General features: G+C 37.8%; 1 protein-coding gene across 1 annotated transcript in view; it reads left to right on the top strand.

Moving 5' to 3' along the window:
- Positions 1 to 20,295, top strand: part of DCDC1 (doublecortin domain containing 1) — a 465,581-nt gene that overhangs the window by 237,759 nt on the left and 207,527 nt on the right. Inside the window, 4 exon segments of the mRNA XM_060019694.1 lie at positions 8,856 to 8,957; positions 12,107 to 12,270; positions 15,322 to 15,447; positions 17,872 to 17,977. Coding sequence (XP_059875677.1) covers positions 8,856 to 8,957; positions 12,107 to 12,270; positions 15,322 to 15,447; positions 17,872 to 17,977 — 498 coding nt within the window.

The following is a 20,295-nucleotide window of genomic DNA, read 5'->3' as shown; positions in this document are numbered from 1 at the left end:
AATGTATTGTTCTAGGCAATAAACTTTTGCATAGGTTTTAGTTACTCAGAGTATCTATTCATATTAGGGGAAAAAATTACCTTCCCAGGCAAATTTGATATATAAAAAAGAAACCAAATAGCATTAAAAACATATACTCTATTGTAAGATGAGAATATGATCTCTGAGGCTGAGAATTGGGGAAGTCTGATGATTTGGCTCATATTTAATCGTATAGTATTCTTTTCCCTAGTAAAATAGAATTGGGGGGATGTGGCTATGCTTTTCTCATCAAAAAAGCCCTTACTTTCCTTGAGAAGAAATATATTGAGCCCAGGAACTTCGAAACACCTTTATTTACCAAAATCTGGTATATAATGTTCAGCTACTGACAGGACCCACATACCTGATATTGATATTTTAATCCCAATTAATTAGAATTTTAGGCACAAAATTAATTTAGACAAAGTGAAAAATCTTTGTTCCACTTCTCCTTGAAATATTCTCATTTATAAAGGGCTTTTTTTTTTTTTTTTTCCGCGGTACGCGGGCCTGTTACCGTTGCGGCCTCTCCCGTTGCGGAGCACAGGCTCCGGACGCGCAGGCCCAGCGGCCACGGCCCACGGGCCCAGCCGTTCTGCGGCATGCGGGATCCTCCCGGACCAGGGCACGAACCCGTGTCCCCTGCATCGGCAGGCGGATTCTTAACCACTGCACCACCAGTGAAGCCCCAAATGTTGGCTTATCTTTAATCTTCATTGGCTTTTAAAAGTTGTAAAAGTAATATATACAGTACTTTATTAAATTCAAGTAATGCACAAGGTATGCAGCAAAATGAAAAAGGCCCTGTTGGCTCCATTGCTATTTCCTAGAGCCGTGTTGTCAAGCAAATATGGTAGGTCCTGGGCTTCCCTGGTGGCGCAGTGGTTGAGAGTCCGCCTGCCGATGCAGGGGACACGGGTTCGTGCCCCGGTCCAGGAGGATCCCGCATGCCGCAGAACGGCTGGGCCCGTGGGCCGTGGCCGCTGGGCCTGCGCGTCCGGAGCCTGTGCTCCGCAACGGGAGAGGCCGCAACGGTGACAGGCCCGCGTACCGCGGAAAAAAAAAAAAAAAAGAATCCACCTGCCAATGTAGGGGACAGGAGTTCGAGCCCTGGTCCAGGAAGATCCCACATGCACAGAGCAACTAAGCCCGTGTGCCACAACTACTGAGCCTGCACTCATAGGGCGCGCGAGCCACAACTAATGAGCCTGTGTGCCACACCTACTGAAGCCCACGTGACTAGAGCCCGTGCTCTGCAACAAGAGAAGCCACCGCAATGAGAAGCCCGCGCACCGCAACAAAGAGTAGCCCCCGCTCGCCGCAACTAGAGAAGAGCCCACGCACAGCAACGAAGACTCAACACAGCCAAAAAAAAAAAAAAAATTAATTAAAAATTAAAAAAAGAAAAAGAAATTACTTGGCTTAGAACATCGGGCAAACACATTTACCTTGCCACTATCTTCTATATAATTTTAAACATTTTCATGTAATGACTTTAGCGAGAATTGTAATTGGATACAAAGAGATTATTTTTTGCAGCATCATGCACCTTGTTTTAGAAATTTTACTTTGTCAGAAATGGGGTTGGGGAGAAGCCCTTTAAAAAAATTATGACAAAGCAGTGAAACGTGACTTTAAATGCTTAAAGGAAAAGAACACAGGCCCACTCCCAGGGTAACTGTGAAGCTGATGAGGGCATCTTGCAGACCTCTCCATCCTTGGCCCCCCGTGGCCTTTCCTCCATACCCAACTCCAACCCCCCAGTTCAGGCTGTCAGGTACCATCCTTACTTCAGGAAAAAGGCATACCATATTTTCTTTCACGCTAAGACAGTATGAAACCTTTCTTTTTCTTGGATCAAAGTTTTTCTTGGAATGCCCTGTGTAAAGTAAATGAAAGTAGGATGTACCCCTTTTGAAGCCAGGTTGGTGGTTTTCCCCACAGACTCACTCATCAGGTTTGATCTCCCACTTTGGACCACAGCTCCCCACTCTCACTCCCCTATCCACCAGCCCTACCCCAGGCCCTCTGAGGAATTCCAGAAAGCCAAGATTGAAAATCCTAGCCTCAAAGATCAATAACCAGTAAGGTCAAATATTATTTTCTCTCATAGAGCTGTGGTATTTCAGTTGTGACAAAAGAGTATCCCTCCAACTGGAATTTCAGCTAGTATTGGAAAGTTGATGTGAGTGGTATTTTGGGGTCAGAGTCTTTTAGCCCACTCCTAAAATCCTACACCATTGGCAGTCACCCACTTTATATCTTCTAAATGGTGGGCTGTGCTGCAACTTACAGAGGATATCTAAAATGTCTCTTTTAAAATAAATTATTTTCTTAAATATACTTTTTCTGGGCTTTAAAACAGTGTTATTTGATTTTTGATTCAGGTCCCACTTAGACTGGTGAAGTTTAACAGTGAAATAACTTGTCTTCACATAAGTGCATTTTTATTTCTTGGGACAAATGTACTGTCTCCTTACCTGTTAAGTACAGTTTAAAGATATCTCTGTTAGGCATTAAAACACATTTTCCTATATGCAGTATAAACATACTAATTCATTATTAACTTTTCATTGCCTGAATCTCATAATTTTTAATATTTGCTTTGTGATTATCTTCTTATCTGAATATTAAAATTAGACATGTTTACAGTTTGATTTATAGTATATTATACATTTGAGAAGATATAGAAAATGTGGACATTCTATAAACTATCTCACAAGTCTGTAACAATAAAAAAAGTAATAGCACGTTTATTTGATTTAATGTACATACAATGTTAGTTCACTTAGAGTGAATTTTCTATCTCTAAAGGTTACTTTGAGTTCTGATTGGATAGATTTTTTTCATGGCTAATTAGCTTCTCACATAAGAAAATATTCCATTTTAATTTTCATGTTCTTTGACTTAGGTAAAAAACTTCTATAAATTACTTTTCTATACCTTTAAAATTTTTCATATTGTAGGATCTCTAATCTTAGATATGAGTAAATTTTGATGTTTGTAATTTAAAACATTGTAGGGCATTATGCTAAGTGAAATAAGTCAGACAGAGAAAGACAAATACTGTATGATATCACTTATATGTGGAGTCTAAGAAAGCCGACCTTGTAGAAACAGAGACTAGGATGGTAGGTACTAGGGGTTGAGGTGGGGCTGGAGGTGGGAATGGGGAGATATTGGTCCAAAGGTATGAACTTTCAGTGAGAGGATGAATAAGTTCTGGGGATACAATGCTGAAGACTGTGATTTAGTTACTAATATGTATTATTTACTTGAAAGTTTTAAAGAGGGTAGATCTTAAATATTCTTACCACAAAAAGAAATGGTAATTATGTGATGTGATGGAGGTGTTAGCTGACCCTGGTAATCATTTAGAAATATGTATCAAATCAACACGTTGTGCACAAACCTACATGTTATATGATAGTTATATCTCAATAAAGCTGGAAAAAAATCAGAGGACTTGATTTCTAAAGATCTTGCTGCCCCTTATGAGTAGATTTGCACTAGGCAAGTCACTTAACCTCTCTGAGACTCACCTGTAAAATCCAGTGGCTTTGAGTATTGAGTGATTTAAAGGTGTGAGCACTCTACACTGCGAATCACTGTGCACGTGTGTAGTGGATGCCGTGCCACACTACCTGGATTCCCTCTTCAGGACTGAGATAACCACCCCCCACCTCCAGCTGCCACACCTACATTCTTCTGGGACAGTTGCCCTTGGTGTGAAGTTGCTGCTTCTCCAAAGATTAGGCCCCCATCCTGAGGGCAGTCTGCATCCAATATTTGATTGGTGGGCAGTGCAAAGCCATACTCCCTGGCCTCAGTTCTGGACAGCTCTGAGGGGCCATCCCAGGTCTAGAGCTCCCACCAGAGGCCTCTGTTGCAACTACATCACAGTTTACCTTCTCCCTCTGCCCACTCCTGTTTCCTCACTCCCCTCACCTGTGTTGTACCTGAGAACGCTCCGCAGGAAGCTTCCCGCAGGTAAATTTTGGTCCCAGAGTCTGTTTCCTGGGGACCCTAATCCAAGACAACATGTAAGCTAACCTTTTCCCAACTTATTTAATTATTTCACCTGAAGTATGCCAAATAGTTTTGTGGGGCTATTGTATATTCCTTTCCTTCACCAGACCTCTAGTAGTAAATCCTGTTACCGTACAGCCTCCCAACTTTTGGCAACACACTGCGGTGTCATTTTCCTATTATTGCCTCTTGACAGCATTGCCTCCTGAGGCATTTTGAAGCTTAGGTGTTTGGCCTTCCACTCACGCACAGAAGAGCTTCCTGGGTGGTCTGTCCAGCCGTTATAGAGAGTTTGGGAACCTGCTGGTCCCCGACAGCTAGCTCTTAACCAGACTTATAGCATTAAAGGCCGATAATGGCACTGAACTAGGCCTTATACAAGTCCTTAAATAGGTGTCATAAATGATGCCAGACAAACTGGTCAAAGAACCACATCCTATTCAAGTCATCTTCTCCCCGCGTGGTTGACGTTTTGGTCACTGCCTCTATAAAATCTTCACAGTAAATACAGTTCTTTTGATAGTTTGTAAACATTTTTGTGCCTTCACAGAAACTACATATGAAGTTATACTTAGGTTGATTTATTTACATCCATAGATGCAGACGTCAGGGCCCAGAAATATTAGCCTAGCTACAAATTTTATTTCCCAACCCCACTAATGAACAAATTACTCTGGAATGAATGAAAGAAATTGACCATTTATAACCAAGTCCATTGTTAATACTCTGTTCTGAGCCGCAGTCATTCACCCTTCGGATAACTTTTGCTCCCTGGAGTCTACTCTCCACCCAGCAGCCCCGATGCTCCTTTTAAGTCAGATCCTGTTACTGCTCTGTTCCAGTCTCTCCAAGGATCCCCCATTTTGCTGCCCACCCCTTAACCCTCTGATTTCACGTTACTTACCCTTCTTCTCTCACTCTGCTCCCATCACACCAGCCTGCTTGTAGTTCCTGGAACATACTGGGCACGTTCCTGCCTTAGTTTCTTTGCTCTAGCCTCTCCCTCTGCCTCCAGTGCTCTTCTGCCAGCTATCTGCTTGGCTGACTCTCTCACCTCCAAGTCTTTACTCAAATCTTTCCTCTCTTGAAAGCCTTTTCTGATCACCTGCTTCATATGGCGACCACCACCCATCCCACTCATTGATCCTAGGCCCTATATCCCTTCTCTGCTATATTTCTTCCTCTTTACATGGCACTTACCACCTTCTAACTTCCTCCAAGGTGCGTTTACCATGATACCCATGTACCTAAGTTTCAAGGCCCCTTTCCTGCTTAGGCCCCTTCCAAAACCCTGGGAGAGGCCCTAGCAATGTGTTCACATGGCCACATGTTTCTGTAAAATTTGCAAATATAATATATTTTAACTACAATTGACTGAGAGCATTGTCTGTTTCCACTCCAACTTCCTCTCTGTCAAGTTTTCCCTTGCACCAGCTGGAGCTGAAGTGGTTGCAGGCATTTTTGAGGTCTGGCTAAGGGGAAGTTGAGTTGAGGATACATTTAGTTTGAGCATAGTGGGATGTAATTACTGGTGTGCAGTCATTTCCCTGTATCGTAGTTCAGTTAGGGCTAAGCCACCCTGGTATGGGAAGAGATTCTAGGAAGATGGCTACTACCTGCTGGCCATAGAGTGTATTGCTTTTTGACTGTGGACTAGAGTGCCTGTCACCAAAAGTATATGGGTGGTGGAGGAAAAGCATAGTGTGAAATTAACAAAGTCAAGTAACTTGTAGAAAATCCTTCCACATTTTACAGCTCATATTTTAAAGTAAACTATCAAGCTTTTCCCAAAGTTGACATCAGTCCTAAAATTTTTTATGAAATGACCAACCAAGTTGTGTAGTTGAGAGAAATTTTTCTAATCAATAATAGAAATTTTTTGATTAACCAGGCAAGAGGGAAGATGGAATTATATTCCTATTCTCCTTATAGAAAATGTTACAAGATTACCAAATGAAGAGGTGATTGAAGACAATTCAGCCAAAAAATGTGCATTGGATAGTAAATTAATGAAAATATTTTGTGACTTTTTCTGGATTTTGTCATGTTTTTTGCTATGTGTGAGCTTTTTAATATGTGTAAATTATTGTAGTTTCTCATTTTAAATAAATATTTTGTATCTAGTTTTCCATTTGTAATTTTGCATTTTTTTTTGTTAATGAAGGCCCACCAAGTTGTATAAACTTCAGACCTCACAGACCTGGATGTATCCTGACCTTGCTATATGATTTCCTTACTTGTTCTGTCAGGAATCTTAGTTCACTGGTATATCTTAAGCACTTGAGCAGTGGATGGCACATAGTAGGCACTCAATAAATAAATATTTGTTGAATGAAGAATTGATTAACAACATTGCAGTGAAACATTGGTGTTAACCTAATTTAATTCTGCTGAAGAAAAGTCATTGTTGACATGAAGGAAAGTAAAAAGACTGCAGTTCATGGGAAACTCCTCCTAGAAACTCTGTACTTTGTGTAACTAAGGGCATAGAAGTAAATTCCTATTTATAGGTATTTTTTTCAATAGTCATTAGCTACAATGTTTTTGAAAGGATCTGGATCCCCCCCTTTTTTTTCTTTTAGATTCTATTGCATTACTCCTCAGCTAGGGACTCAAGACTAGCCTTTAGCTGGCTTTTTGTATCACCCTACTTCAAGGGTGAGAATTTAGTTTTAGAACTATAAGGAGGTAATGGCATGCAGATAGCCACTAGGAAGCAGTTGGTTTTTCTTAAGCCAAGGGTTAGGTAGCAGGAAAATAAAGGTAGACTATTTTTTATTTTCCTATATAAACTCTGTTTAGAGAGCTATCTTTGTTTAGACATTGGACAATAGAAATAAAAATACTTCTCATGCAAAGGAAGAAAAAAATAGAATACTTAGATTAAAAAAAAATGGTCATAGTGATACAGACCTTAAAAATAGGAGCTGAACCTTAGGAAAAGCAGAATGTCATAGAATTTCGGCTTGGGGAATTTTTACTTTTGTAGAAATACAGAAAAAAAAACATTATATGAATGACTAGTGGAGGGCAGATTTCTTTCACTTAAACTCCTAAACTTTTACTTAAACAATAAAGCACCTCTTTTTTCCTTATGCCCTCATAGGGCTTTTAGAGGCCAGAGCCTTTTTTTTTTCTTGAGAACACTCTTTTCTGGACATAGAAGGGAAGGCTTATTAACAGTAGTGAAGAAAGCAGTAAGCTAATGAAGGTCTTAGGTGTTGTCCAGGTCCTTTTTGCTTTCTCAGTTTGACAGCACTCACACAGCTATTTTCTAGAATATAATTTGCTGCACTCCAGTTCCACATCTAGCACGTCTTGACAAAGGAACATCAATAAGTTCTCCAAACCGAGCCTTTGTCAACACTAACCTTGCAGAATGCGATCTGCCTAGAATTGTGAACCTAATTGCTAAATGGCTCTGTTGTTTAAGAGGGCCCTGAAGAGATTGTTGGGACAGTAAGCTTCTCCTCCCACATTATTTCCCATAGGTTTGTAGGCAACAGTTGGGTTTACAAAGTTCCTGGCTAAAGTAGAGAGATTTCTTGCTCGGAATTGTATCTTTTCTCAGAAAAGAGGTTTAAAAAATCCCCTTTAGCAAAAGCTACTGTAGAGTGTGGAGCATCAAAGCTCCAAGGCTGACAGCTGTACCATCTCCACTAGGCTGTCAGTACCATGAAAAGCACAGAGTGGAGAAAATCCCACCGTTCTTAAACATTGTTACTCTTTTTTTAAACCTTTTTTTTTTTTTTTTTTTTTTTGCCTAAAGCCTGAGGAAGTGCTATTGAAGCACATTATTTCCTAAACCAGGTTAGGACTAATTAAATAACTCTCAAACTGTCTCAGAAGTAAAACAGATGGTTTTCTTTCTTATATTTAAATAAAATATTCTCCCAAATTATCTTCTCTGGAGATAGCACTAGAAATAAATAAAATGGTTACTCTGATGTGATAGGTCTATCAGAAAGGGAAGAAAAGAACTTTTGAGAAAAAAATACAGTAAAAAGCAAGGATTTACGTTACTCATCAAACCTCTATCGGCCTGCATTCTCTCTTGCCTGGTGAATGACACACCCCATGTGGGCCCTCAGCATGGTCAGAGGACGGTGTTCACTCTAGTGGAGGCTTCCTTTGGGACTGGTTTATTTGGATACCTTTGACCAGAACGTTAGCTAGCATTTTCTTTTTCCAGATGAGCATTGCATAATGCAATGTTCTGAATTTTATCTCTGTTCTCAGCAACTTGTTGCTTATATGCACTTAAAATGGATGGCTTTCATTGTACCTTTATGCAATACATTTGTCAGGTTGGATTTCCTTTCAGTGAGTCAAAAGATGAGCTGAACACTGATATATTTTAAATATAAATTAAACATTCCTTACATAATTGATGGCTTTATGTTCTTCAAAAAGAATGAAATGAGCTAGTTAATTGGTTGCTAGCTGACCTTTCCCTGACGCTTGCCCCATGTAAGCATTCGGTGTAGTCAGTGATTCCTCCTTTAATGTCTGTGTTTCCTTCTATTTTAAGATTGCAGGGAATGACAGTCAGGTTAAGGACACTGAAACCAAAAGGAGAATCAAGGGACTTCCTTTATACTATTCTAGTCCTGTTGCTTTTCATTGCCAATTACTTGCATGTGCTCATACCGCCCATCTTCGCTTTACACAGTTAACCATATGCGTGAGTTTCAGTCGGCACTGTACTGTGCAAAATCAGGACTGCTTGTGTTTATATATGTATTTATATGTATGTATATGTGTGCGCGTATTTATTTTTAATTTTGAATGTGCTTATTTTTCAGATATTTGAAAATGGTAAAGACACTGGAGAGCTCTCTGTTTGTATCAGTGAAAAAGATCTGGGGCCCAATAGCCCAATTCAAACTGGCTACATGATGGAAAGAGTGAGTTTACTGACTATTCATTTATGACTCTGAGCACCTTCCAAGTTACTTGTAGTTAATTTAGACAATTACATTTTTAAAGTTGTTCAGAAAAGATGAATCGTTTGCTGATCTGTAAAGATGTATAGTTTCAAGCTTGACTCCTGGATTCCGGAGGTTCTCAGCTTTAGTATAATATTAACTCCTGACCTCTTACTTAATAGCATCTTAATCTTCATTATGCTTTTATGTGAAAATCTGTCTACACTGGACTCTGGAATTGACCTCTTGTTTACACACTGAAAAGAAGTGACATGATATCCAGTGGAGGGTGTGTTCTGCGTCTAGGGTATTTCCAAGCCCTAGACCCTGAGCAACTAACACACAGCCTTGGTCTTCTCCTGTGCTCGTTGTGAGCAAGTCCAGATGGTTTATCTTAGGCATTCTTACCTTTTCCTATTTTCCAGACAATTGGGATGTTTCTCAAGCAGAACCAATATGTTCAGGGTCTTTATTTTGGGTCTTTGTCTTGCATGAAAGGCCACTGAATACCCTGTTGTTTACAAATTGGGGTTATTCGCCTGAGCGCACACCAGTGTTTTGGGCTCTGTTACTTGACCTTTGTTCAGAAACTTGCTCCATTTTTCCCCCCTTCGGTTCAGTACCCTCAGACTTACCTCTCCCTGGTGGTATCCATTACCTGGACTTCACAGTCAGTCACAAAAGCTGATCATCCGATCACTAGCTGAGCTCAGAAGAGATGGGAAGTGCTACCTTGATTGATTAGAGAGGGAATGATAAAGAGCCTTGGCTGGTTTTCTTTTACCATCACATCCCTGACTATACACATCACCATGATACAAAAGGCTTCCTAGAATGCTCTACCTGTAAATTCCTCTTTTCCACATTAGAATATTGTCCTTTTTGGTTCATATAAAAAATTGAAGATGGAATTTATGTTAGATTACACAGGAAGATCTTATTCTGTAGAAAGCTTTTGTTGGCTAATGGCACACTGAAATTGATCTGTGGTTTGCATCTATATGCAAGAAAATCGGGGGAAAACCTTTAACTAGGGGCATTATAAAGCTTTTTGGGAGAGCCCTTGTGACACCCAAAGACGACTGTTCCCCTGGTGCACACTTGTCTCAATCACTAGCCTAAGATGTTTCACGCTCTTCTCAGGTCCCTGAACAAATTCTTATCCTATAAAGGCCTGGTGATGACAACTTTAAAGATAAATGGGTGAAGATTATCACTATTTTTGGTCACTATAGCCCAGCCCTCACCAATGACCTAGAGATGAAAGACATTGAGGCCTTACCTCCCGTAGGCTGTCGCATGCTCATCTTTGAACACCTAAAATGCAGTGTGTTGCCAAGTTGAGAAAATAGAGATTGCAATGCAACTCCTGTGAAAGTGAATTTGGCTAAGTGGTCAGGTGTTCACATCCCTTCTGCCACACACTCCTGTTCTTTGTGTGCTTATTTCTCTCCTGGATCAGGCCTTAAATTTTTTATATCTTCTCCCTTTACAAAAAAGGAGATGCCTATAAAGCAAAATCACTGTGATTTAAAAAATGATCAACATTACTTGTTTTCTGCAATAATAGCAAAGCCACAAAGAATAAGCTCAAGGGCTGAGACCACACAGAAATAAATGTAGGGCTTTATAAATACAGTCCATGGATTTCAAACCTTTTTGTGGTTCCAGTGAAAAAACAAAACACAGATTTTTACTATTCTAACACGTTGCCTATTATATTCCTAAAGAGAATAGTAATCATTATTTTTAACTCAAAGGACTTGGCTATGCTGGATGAAAAGTATTAACTTTAATGAAAGGAAAGATGTATCATCATTTTCAGCCCTTCTGATGCTCAAGGCTAAAATATCTGGTCAGTGCAGAGCTGATAGAAACAACATAAAGCTGATGAAGTTGGAGATAAGATTATTTATCCCTAATTAGGGCAAAGCCTAAGCCTTAAGCCTTCTATAGATATAGTTGCTGGTCATAGAAAATATTTTACTCGGTAAAGAGTTTACAGCCAGTAGGTGAGGAAACTGGAGATATATGACAGGCTTGCACCTTTCCTTTTCTCTGGGCCTCGGCATTTAGCACGTCTCAATATGCCTTCAATGGGAATTAATAGAAGGAGCAAAAAAGGCACCCTGAACAGCAGCTAGGCAAGAAAAGGCTACAAGTATATCCGCATCCCTGCCGAGATTACAGAGTAACAAGAAATTGAGAGACACAAGAACTGACAAGGCAGAGAAGAAAAGGAAGCCTGTGACAGAAGGCTGGGGGGAAAACAGAGTGATGGATAGTTGGGGCACAGAGCGGGAAAGAGCAGAGGCCTAAACACTCAAAGGTGACAGATAATGATGAAAAATATCTTTTAAAAGTCCATGTGCAACACGGTTCAGCCGGATTTACTTTTATTTGAAATATGCCTTCAGTTAGAAATATCTTGATAATTTAGAGATTCTAAGTATAAGAAGCAAACACAGACAATGCTATTATTTAACATATTAAATGATAGCATTTCATACTTCACACTTCGATTACATCTTATTTAAAACTTGAAAACATCCACTATTGAAGCCGCTCGCAAGCTTCTGCAGAGCTCTTAATTAATACATCCAGGAAGAGTTCTTCTAAGTGAATTGGCTGGCGTAAGCCGGAAAGTCACGTTTATTTTTGCAGTCCTGTCAGTGGTGGCTTGTTCCACCGTTGGTTACCTGAGGTTAGTCTCGGTGATGGGAGATTGCTGATTGTAAAACTTGAACATACTCTGGAAGGACCCAACAGAATGTGTAGCTCAGACAAGAAAAGCATAACCCTTATCAAAGAGGACCGGTACCGTGTGTAGAAGCTAAATGCTCTTTCTGTAAGACTGTCACATCTGCTTTCCGTCCCCGTGCCAAGGGGTCAGAGCTCAATCACGAGCCTGTGGCACCCCCTGCTGGTTAAAAGCCCATGCTCATTTTGTTACTTTACACCGAGCTAAACATTGCCATCATTTCACACTTCTTTTAACATTCTGTATGAATTTAATTATCATTTGTTTGGACTTCATCTGTTACGGAGTAGAGACAGTTTATCACAGGTGTTCACATTTTACGTTATTTCTTTTTCTTCTTCATTTCCACACCCCTCCCCACCACCAGTTACTTTTCAAGATTCATCGAAGACTTCAAGGTTCTTCCATCAACCCACCAGGCCTCGATTTTTCTTCAATCCGGCTTTTCGACGAGCACGGTCAAGAAATTAAGAATCCACTTTCGCTGAAGAATGAGCAAAAAATTTGGGTCTCTTATGGTAAAGCATACAGGTAGGAGCAAGGTGTTTATTCTCAATCTTTCTGGGACAAGCTAATTTAAAAGGAGAGTTGAGAAGCCAAGTAGCACCCTTTATAAAAAAAACTTATTTTGAATTCCAATAAAATTCCAGGGGCATTTTTTTTTTGTGAGGCAGTATTGTTTGTGGGATATGACATCTCTCTCTCTCTTTCCCCCACCCCCCTGACTTTCTGTCTTAATGCCTTGTCATAGTTCTTGAAGTCTGCCTGTCAGCACAGCAAGTGGGATTTGTTCATGTCTGAGTAGTCACCTTAATGATAGCAGATGGAAACGCCACGGGGGCCCAAGCCCATCACACTGTCATTGTCGCACACTGCCCTGACCTGCTTCCACTCCTCTATTTTTTTGTCCCTTTTTAAAGGAGAAATGGATGGTAATTGAAAAGGATCTTAAGCAAGATTTATGAAGCTGTAGACAACATGATTCCCCACTATCTCTCTATGTTTTCACAAATAAAGTCTTAACCTTTTAAGCTCCAATGACAGGACAGCCAAAGATAAATTGGTAAAGCTTGTAAACTCTATCCTATCAAAGTTATGTTCCTCAAAAGCACCTTACATTATCCCACAATAATTACTGGTTATTACTGAGCATTGTGTAAATTTTTGTAGATTGGTAAATTCCTGCATAAAATTATCTGTGTTCCCAAGAAAAGAAAAAGGCTTCAGTCTACAGGCACTGATGAGCCTGGCTGTTGTGTGGAATATCTTGGAAATTTATGCATATTTTGACAGGACACATCCAGATGAACTCTGAAGCTGCTTGTCAGGAAACTTAAACACACTTTTCTGTCTACTTTTAATCTTTTTGTTTTGTTTCATTTTTAGCTCTTTATCTATAGAACAGAATAGGGGAAATATTGCTTGTAGAATATAATTGATTATACACTAATTTTAACAAAAATAGCATAGACAGAACTAGGAGCTGATTAGATTTACTGTATATTCTAATAGTCAAAATTTCAAAGAGAACTAATCTACTCAGAAATCCATGCAGGTTTTGGGAGACATTGGTAGGATTTGTTGTGGGTAGCATATTACAAAATCTTTCATCTGTCCCATTAGAGTAAAATTAAAATGCTTACTAGTATCTTATGCTGTGTAATTTATAAAACTAAAAAAATATCTGTAAGGAATGGTGCTTCTTCTATAGGCAGATTTCAAAATATAATTTAATTACATTGTGAGAATTATTTTTACAATGATAAAAATAGCGATGAACTTTAAAGCGGCAAGAATTCTTGTATAATTTAGCAAGCTCTTCCAATTACAAGGAAAGGCTTTAATGAAATGTATCTAATAATTTCTTCTTAAATATCATTGTTAAAGTGAAAGCAATGACTGACTATGATGTTTTTAATGATGTTTGCTATAATACAGTATTTTAATATGATCAAACACTTGTTCTTGGTTAATTGGATCATATTTGTGAAGTAACAAAAATTACTAAGTATCTGGAATATTCTAAAATCAACTGAGGATTGTAGTTGGTGGAATTTATAAGTGTGTATATTTGTTTGTATATCATAGCTATTTTAATAGCATAATGTATTATTTTTTTCTGGTTTTGAATCCAATATGAGGCATTAGGGAACCATTATAGCATTTTGCTACTATTGAAACTTCTAAATTAATGTCAAAAAAGTTATTTCCATCTAGTTAAAATATATTGAGAAAAGGATAAAATTGAGAAAATGTGCAATATGTACTAAGTAAATGATATTCATTTTCAGGGAGTAATTCTAACATGTCTAACATATGTTGATATGGGGGGTAAGGTTACTCGTTTGCAAAAGATGATTTTGCCAATATCTCCTTCTATTTTGAGTCCTTTAGTTGTTTTTCTCCCAATTTTTATTTTGAAAAAATCCAATCTACAGAAAATTTGATACAATGAAGATTTATATATCCTTCACCTAGGTTCAGCAATTTAAGGATTTTCCCATATTTGTTTTACCTCTCTTATGTCTCCTTTCTCTCTCTTTTGAACTGTTTGGAATTAATTCCACACAATCATAAAGTTTTACTCCTAAATGCTACAGGTCACATAACTGAAGAACAGGATGTTCTCTCTATCACCACAGTATAATATCTAACACAGTCAACAATAATATAATATTGTCTAATATGTAATCTATGTTCATACTACCCAAAATCTGCTTTAGAGCTGTTTTTTGTAATCCAGTATCCAAATAAGCTTCATCTGTTGCATTTAGTTATTTTCTTTAGTTCTCTGTAATGTAGACTATTCCACCATCTTTTGTTTTATTCTTCATGACATTGGTTTTCTTTTTGAAGAGTTCAGGCACTTTTCTTGTAGAATGTCCCACATTCTAGACTTGTGTGAGTGTTTTCTCATGATTAGATTCAGTTTAAATATTTTTGGCAATACTACACAGGTGATGTGATTGAGTCCTATGATTCTAAAGTTGAAGAGCAAGTGTTTGTCACCAATTTCAAAAACAAAATGGCTCGTAATTGACATAGTGGCCATTCTTTTTATTTAAGATCTGTTTTCCATTTGATTTTAATTCTCATATAATTAAATTAACTTAAAACAATGTACCTAACAGTATGTAATATGACAAATCAAATCAGCATAGTATTCAGTGAGCTCACAAAAAAATAGTTGTTTGTAGCCAAATATGAAGAATTAATTTGATTATAAGCTCCAAAGATCACCATGGGTGTATTGCATTGTAGTTATACATGAAAAATGAACATTATAGGAATGACAGTTGGTTGTTTTTCTCAACTAAATACTTCGCTTTTATTATTGAAATTATTTTTAAAAATTACATGTGTTGCAACTATCCTTCGCATATTATAAATCAAACAAATAAACTAAAATGTGCATGTCAGGTATAAGTATAGGATACCAACAATAGTGCTGTGTAATAGGAAATACACTTATTTCTGGATTTTATTAGACATGGATATGGTATGTTTTATTGTTTATATGTACTCAAATTTCAGTGTTTGTATAATTTTGCAGATAGATTTGATGTTTTTTCCATTTTTCAGATCTCCACTAAACCCTGTTTTGGGTTTGACCTTTGACCAGGTGACTGCATTTGCCAGAGGTGGCATTACAGTCGCATATAAAACCTTCTTGGATCCTAATGCTCTTCTGCTACTGGGATGTGACAGGTAAATTAACAAGTGTTCAGTTAAAGCAATCTGAATCACCTAACTCAGTTTTCCCAGAGTGAGATTTAAACACTAAAAGATGTTCTTTAAATCATCTTAAATAAGCAATTATTTAGTTTATTGACTTATTTCATGATATAATGAGCTAGTGCTTAAAAGACTTATCATTAATTTTCCTTGAGTTTTAAAAAACATATGGGGCAATGAGCATAGTATACTTTCTGCTTTGCAAAGGTAATGATTTTATTTGAAATGTAAAAATTGTTTTTAGTGGATGTTTCTAAATTAATAGTTTTGAATGGAATAGTTAAAATATTAATATGTTTTCTCATATGAGTGTTCATGTTTAAGCATCTCATTTGATGATGATAAATTGAAAACAAAAGCAATATGCTGGAGGCTTGGTGGCATAGTAAGATGAGCAGGAGTTAGAAGATCTGGACACTGGGACTTCCCTGGTGGTCCAGTGGTTAAGACTCTGTGCTCCCAGTGCATGGGGGCCGGGTTCGATCCCTGGTCAGGGAGCTAGATCCCGCGTGCCGCAACTAAAGATCCCTCATACTGCATCTAAGACCCTGTGCAGCCAAAATAAATAAATAAATATTTTTTAAAAAAAAAGAAGATCTGGGCACTAACCCCATTATCTGCTCATGATTGTCTGTGAGCACATGGGTGTCAGTTTCCTGTGGGTTAATAATAAAACCCAGCAGTTATTGAGTGTTGACCGTAGGCCAGGCACAGCTCTAAATGAATTGGGTAAGAACCTATTTCATCCTCAAAACAATTATTTTAATCCCATCGTTGCTTATTAGCTTATTATTACTCCATTTTAAGGAGACAGAAACTCTGCCATGGAAGGGCAAAGTCATTTGCCCAGTCACACAACTTGTACATGATAGAGCTAGGATTCTAACCCAGATTGTCTTTCTTAAGAACTAAGGGCTTAACCCCTATCCAGCACTGTCTAATAGAACTTTCTCTGATGACGGAAACAAACTTTATGACACTGAGCACTTGAAATGTGACTAGTGTGACTGAGGAATTGAATTTTAAATTTTGTTTAATTAAATTAATTTTAATTTAAGTTGGAATATGTGGCTAGTGGCTACCATATTGGACATTGCAGCATGATACTGAAACCATGTTGGATTAGGTGATGTATCTATAAGGTCCCATCTAGCTTTAATATTTTGTAATTTAACAAATTATAACTTTCCTTAATATACAGGTAAAAAGGCTGAAATGGAGGGCAGATCCAGAGAATGAAAAGCAGTCTGACGAGGTCACTCAGTCTAGCTAGTGTCAACCTATTGCTAAATATGTCTAGAAAGACAGACTCTTTGGTCCTCTCCATCCCCCAATGATTGCCTGCACTTTCCAGACAAGATTATAATGTTTTGTCTTTCTCTCTTTATAGACAGAAAATAACTCAGCACTCTTTTTTATAAGCATTTTCACTTATGAGAAGATTTATTTCACATGCAATAATCTTTCTCTAAGCTGTTAGACTTGCCTTTCGCTTCAGTCTTTAGTTAGGAGTTTAATTTTTAATTTATGTACTGCTTCTTAATTTTACTTCCTTAATTGCAATGAATACTGTTTTAATGAATGGATTTAAATTAGATCTAATTCCCTAAGTATAACAATGTGAAACTTCCCTTATTGAGCACAAACTAATTTGAAGATAATTTACTTAATTTTTGGATTCCATTTGGATTTTCTTTGTATACTCTCAAGCGGATCGTTGGAAATCTTAGTCATCATACTCTTATTTATATTTCTCAGACTACTGAAAAAAAAAATACTATCACCATTCCCAGAACTGTTTTCTGTTGAATAGCATGCTATATGGTATATCTTAATATATCAGTGTTGATCTAGGTGATTTTCTTTAGGATAAGAATTGGCTCACTTTTAAAATAAGTGATTTGGCTGAGCTAAGAATGAGACCAACCCTTCCAGTTTGTGGTTTGTCCATGTACCCTCTAGAAGGTGCTGCCTCTTAAAAGACTCTTAAAAATACCAAACTAATGTTCTTAACACAACTGTTATAAAAGCATCCTTTATTATTTATAGACCAGTGTATTTAGGCTGTAATTTTAATAATGATGATGGTCTCCACCATGGGTGATTCTGTAAGATTAAAAATTATTTTTTGTGTCTTTGTTCTATTAATAATCAATTAGGCATAGAATCCCCCCTCCAGTATTAAAAAATAATTGTAAGGGAAAAATTTAAAGCCTTCCCTTTCCCAATGATAAATACAAAGATACTTTACAAATTTCCATTTAAAAAGACTATGGACTATACACTGGTTTTTCTCTCACTAGAAGAGTATAAGATGCATAAATTATTATGCTAAAGAGTACTAAAATTAAACTAATTTTATTCTAACAAGAACAATTAAATATTTTATTTTCTTAGTTGGGAAGTTTGTGAGGGATTTCCAATTAATTTCAATGGCATCAGTCAACAGATACCTGATCAATTTGAAAAGGTGGACTTGGAGAACCATTTCCTACAGAACAAGGTCAGAATTATTTGTTGTTCTGAATAAGTGTATTTTATGTATTGGACACTCAGTCAATACATGGTGACTGAGTAGATATTTGTGAAAGTTTTTGAACACTGTAAATTATTTTACAAATGTTGGAGGCAAGTATTATACATTACTTCCTGTTAATTAATTAAGCACTTTAAAACTGGACCAGTATTGGGAAGGGTTAGGGGGAGGGATAGACTGGGAGTTTGGGATTGACATGTACACACTGCAATATTTAAAATAGATAACCAACAAGGACCTACTATATAGCACAGGGAACTCTGCTCAGTATTCTGTAATAACCAAAATGGGAAAAGAGTTTGAAAAAGAATAGGGGGAAAAAAAAAAACCTGACCCAATATATAGTATTTCTACTTGAAAAAATTCTACCTGAATCACGTCATTTAAGTACTATCGTTTAGCATATTTTCTTTATATCAACTATATTAATAAGTTGCATTTGTTTAAGAAATTCTTCAAGATGGCTGTTATATCTTTATACTTTAGGATCTGACCTATTTGCTCTGTGGGTCAATGTCTCTAAGGAACATGAGTTCTTCAGAGAACCCAACTCATAACAACTCAATCTAGAAGGTCTCTTTATTAATTTATATTTAGAAACTTATCCTGCCAGTAAGGAATTTTCTTCTTGCACTGAGCTGTGAAAAGCATTTTAAACCTGTCTCCAAAAAAAGGAATAATTCTTTTGTTTTTCTCGGCTGGTAAGTTATGTAGGGTTGTTGTTCATTTCAGCTGCATAACTTTTAGTTTTTGAATTCATGAAACCAAAAGGCACCCACAGAGGTACGGATGCCCAAAGAAAGGAGGGCTTTCTGTTAACTAGTCTGGGCCCTTTCTTTGTAAGAGACAATGCAAAAGACACATTGTCCCAACATGCTCTTTTTAAATTTCTCCATGTTGCCCATTCAGTCTTTTATGTCAAAATTTACACTGAAAATATTAGTTGTTTCAAAGTGCATGTGAATGTAAATAGTATAATTATAAAAATAGAATAAAACAAACAATGATTTCTAATCCTGTTTTTGAGCAAATGTAGAAAATAAATATAAGTTGAATGGTGCACTAAGAATAATGCCTTTTATATTCATCTGACATTAAGTTTTATTTGCCATAGTTCCAATCCTGTTGGCATTCCTATTTAGTTTTTTGCTGTAACATTATCTTCCTGCTCAAAAACTTGTATGCCTGGCTGTTGCCTATTAAATTTCCATATCCTCATCTGGCCTTCATTGATCTCCATGATTCTTCTCCAGTCTTCCCCCACTCTCAACTTGTCTTTCCAATCCACTCCGCTTCTTGATCTTTGTTGTAGCCTACGCTGCAGTCGGAGCTAATAAATTGGGTCCCCTACATGCTTTACACTTTGCTTTACTTGTGCCATGGCATGTGTTGTTCTTTGCTAGGATACAACCCCCGCCATTACCATTCCTTGCTTTTTAAGGCTTTCTTCAACTTCCTCTTCTTCCACGAAGCCCTCTCAGATCCTCCAGAGAGATTTAGCCTCGAATTATTTTGTGTTCTCAGAACTTCTTATTGTCCTTTGAGAATTGTTCTTAGAGTTTGTGTTTTGGTATCGGCATTTGCATTTGTGTCTTTCTCCTCCACTAAATTGATAATTCTTTGTACACAGATTTTATGTCTTACTCATCTTTGTATTCACGAGTGCTGGAACAAAGTCTTGAATGTAGGGCAAGTGCACAGTACATGTTGATGAATGATTTTTAAAAGTTAGCTGTAATCTCTTTCAAGGCTCACTATTCTCTAATATGTTCTTTGGGTGTTAGCCAAGCTAGATTGTTCATTTGTTGTTTTCTGAGCACTTCATGATTTCTGTTATTATACCCATGTGGGTCCCTCTGCCTGGAATTCAACCTTTTTTTTTTTTTTTTTTTTTTTTGGGGTGGGTACACGGGCCTCTCATTGTTGTGGCCTCTCCATTTGCAGAGCACAGGCTCTGGATGCGCAGGCCCAGCGACCATGGCTCACGGGCCTGGCCACTCCGTGGCATGTGGGATCTTCCTGGACCGGGGCACGAACCCGTGTCCCCTGCATCAGCAGGCGGACTCTCAACCACTGCACCACCAGGGAAGCCCAACAACCTCTCTTTCTTTGTCACCACCCCCGACCTTCTCTGTCACCCTTGTGCCATATCCTGGCATAATGTCTGGCATATAGTAAGCATTCAATAAATGTTTATTGAAATCCTGCCCATCATTCTAACCTTACCTGATTTGTGCCTGCTTCATGAAGTCTTTCTTTACCCCAACACCATGCCCAAACCAGAT

The sequence above is a fragment of the Delphinus delphis genome, chromosome 8 (genome assembly GCF_949987515.2).
Source record: "Delphinus delphis chromosome 8, mDelDel1.2, whole genome shotgun sequence".
Lineage (NCBI taxonomy): Eukaryota > Metazoa > Chordata > Mammalia > Artiodactyla > Delphinidae > Delphinus > Delphinus delphis.
This window is presented reverse-complemented; position numbering and strand designations above follow the sequence as displayed.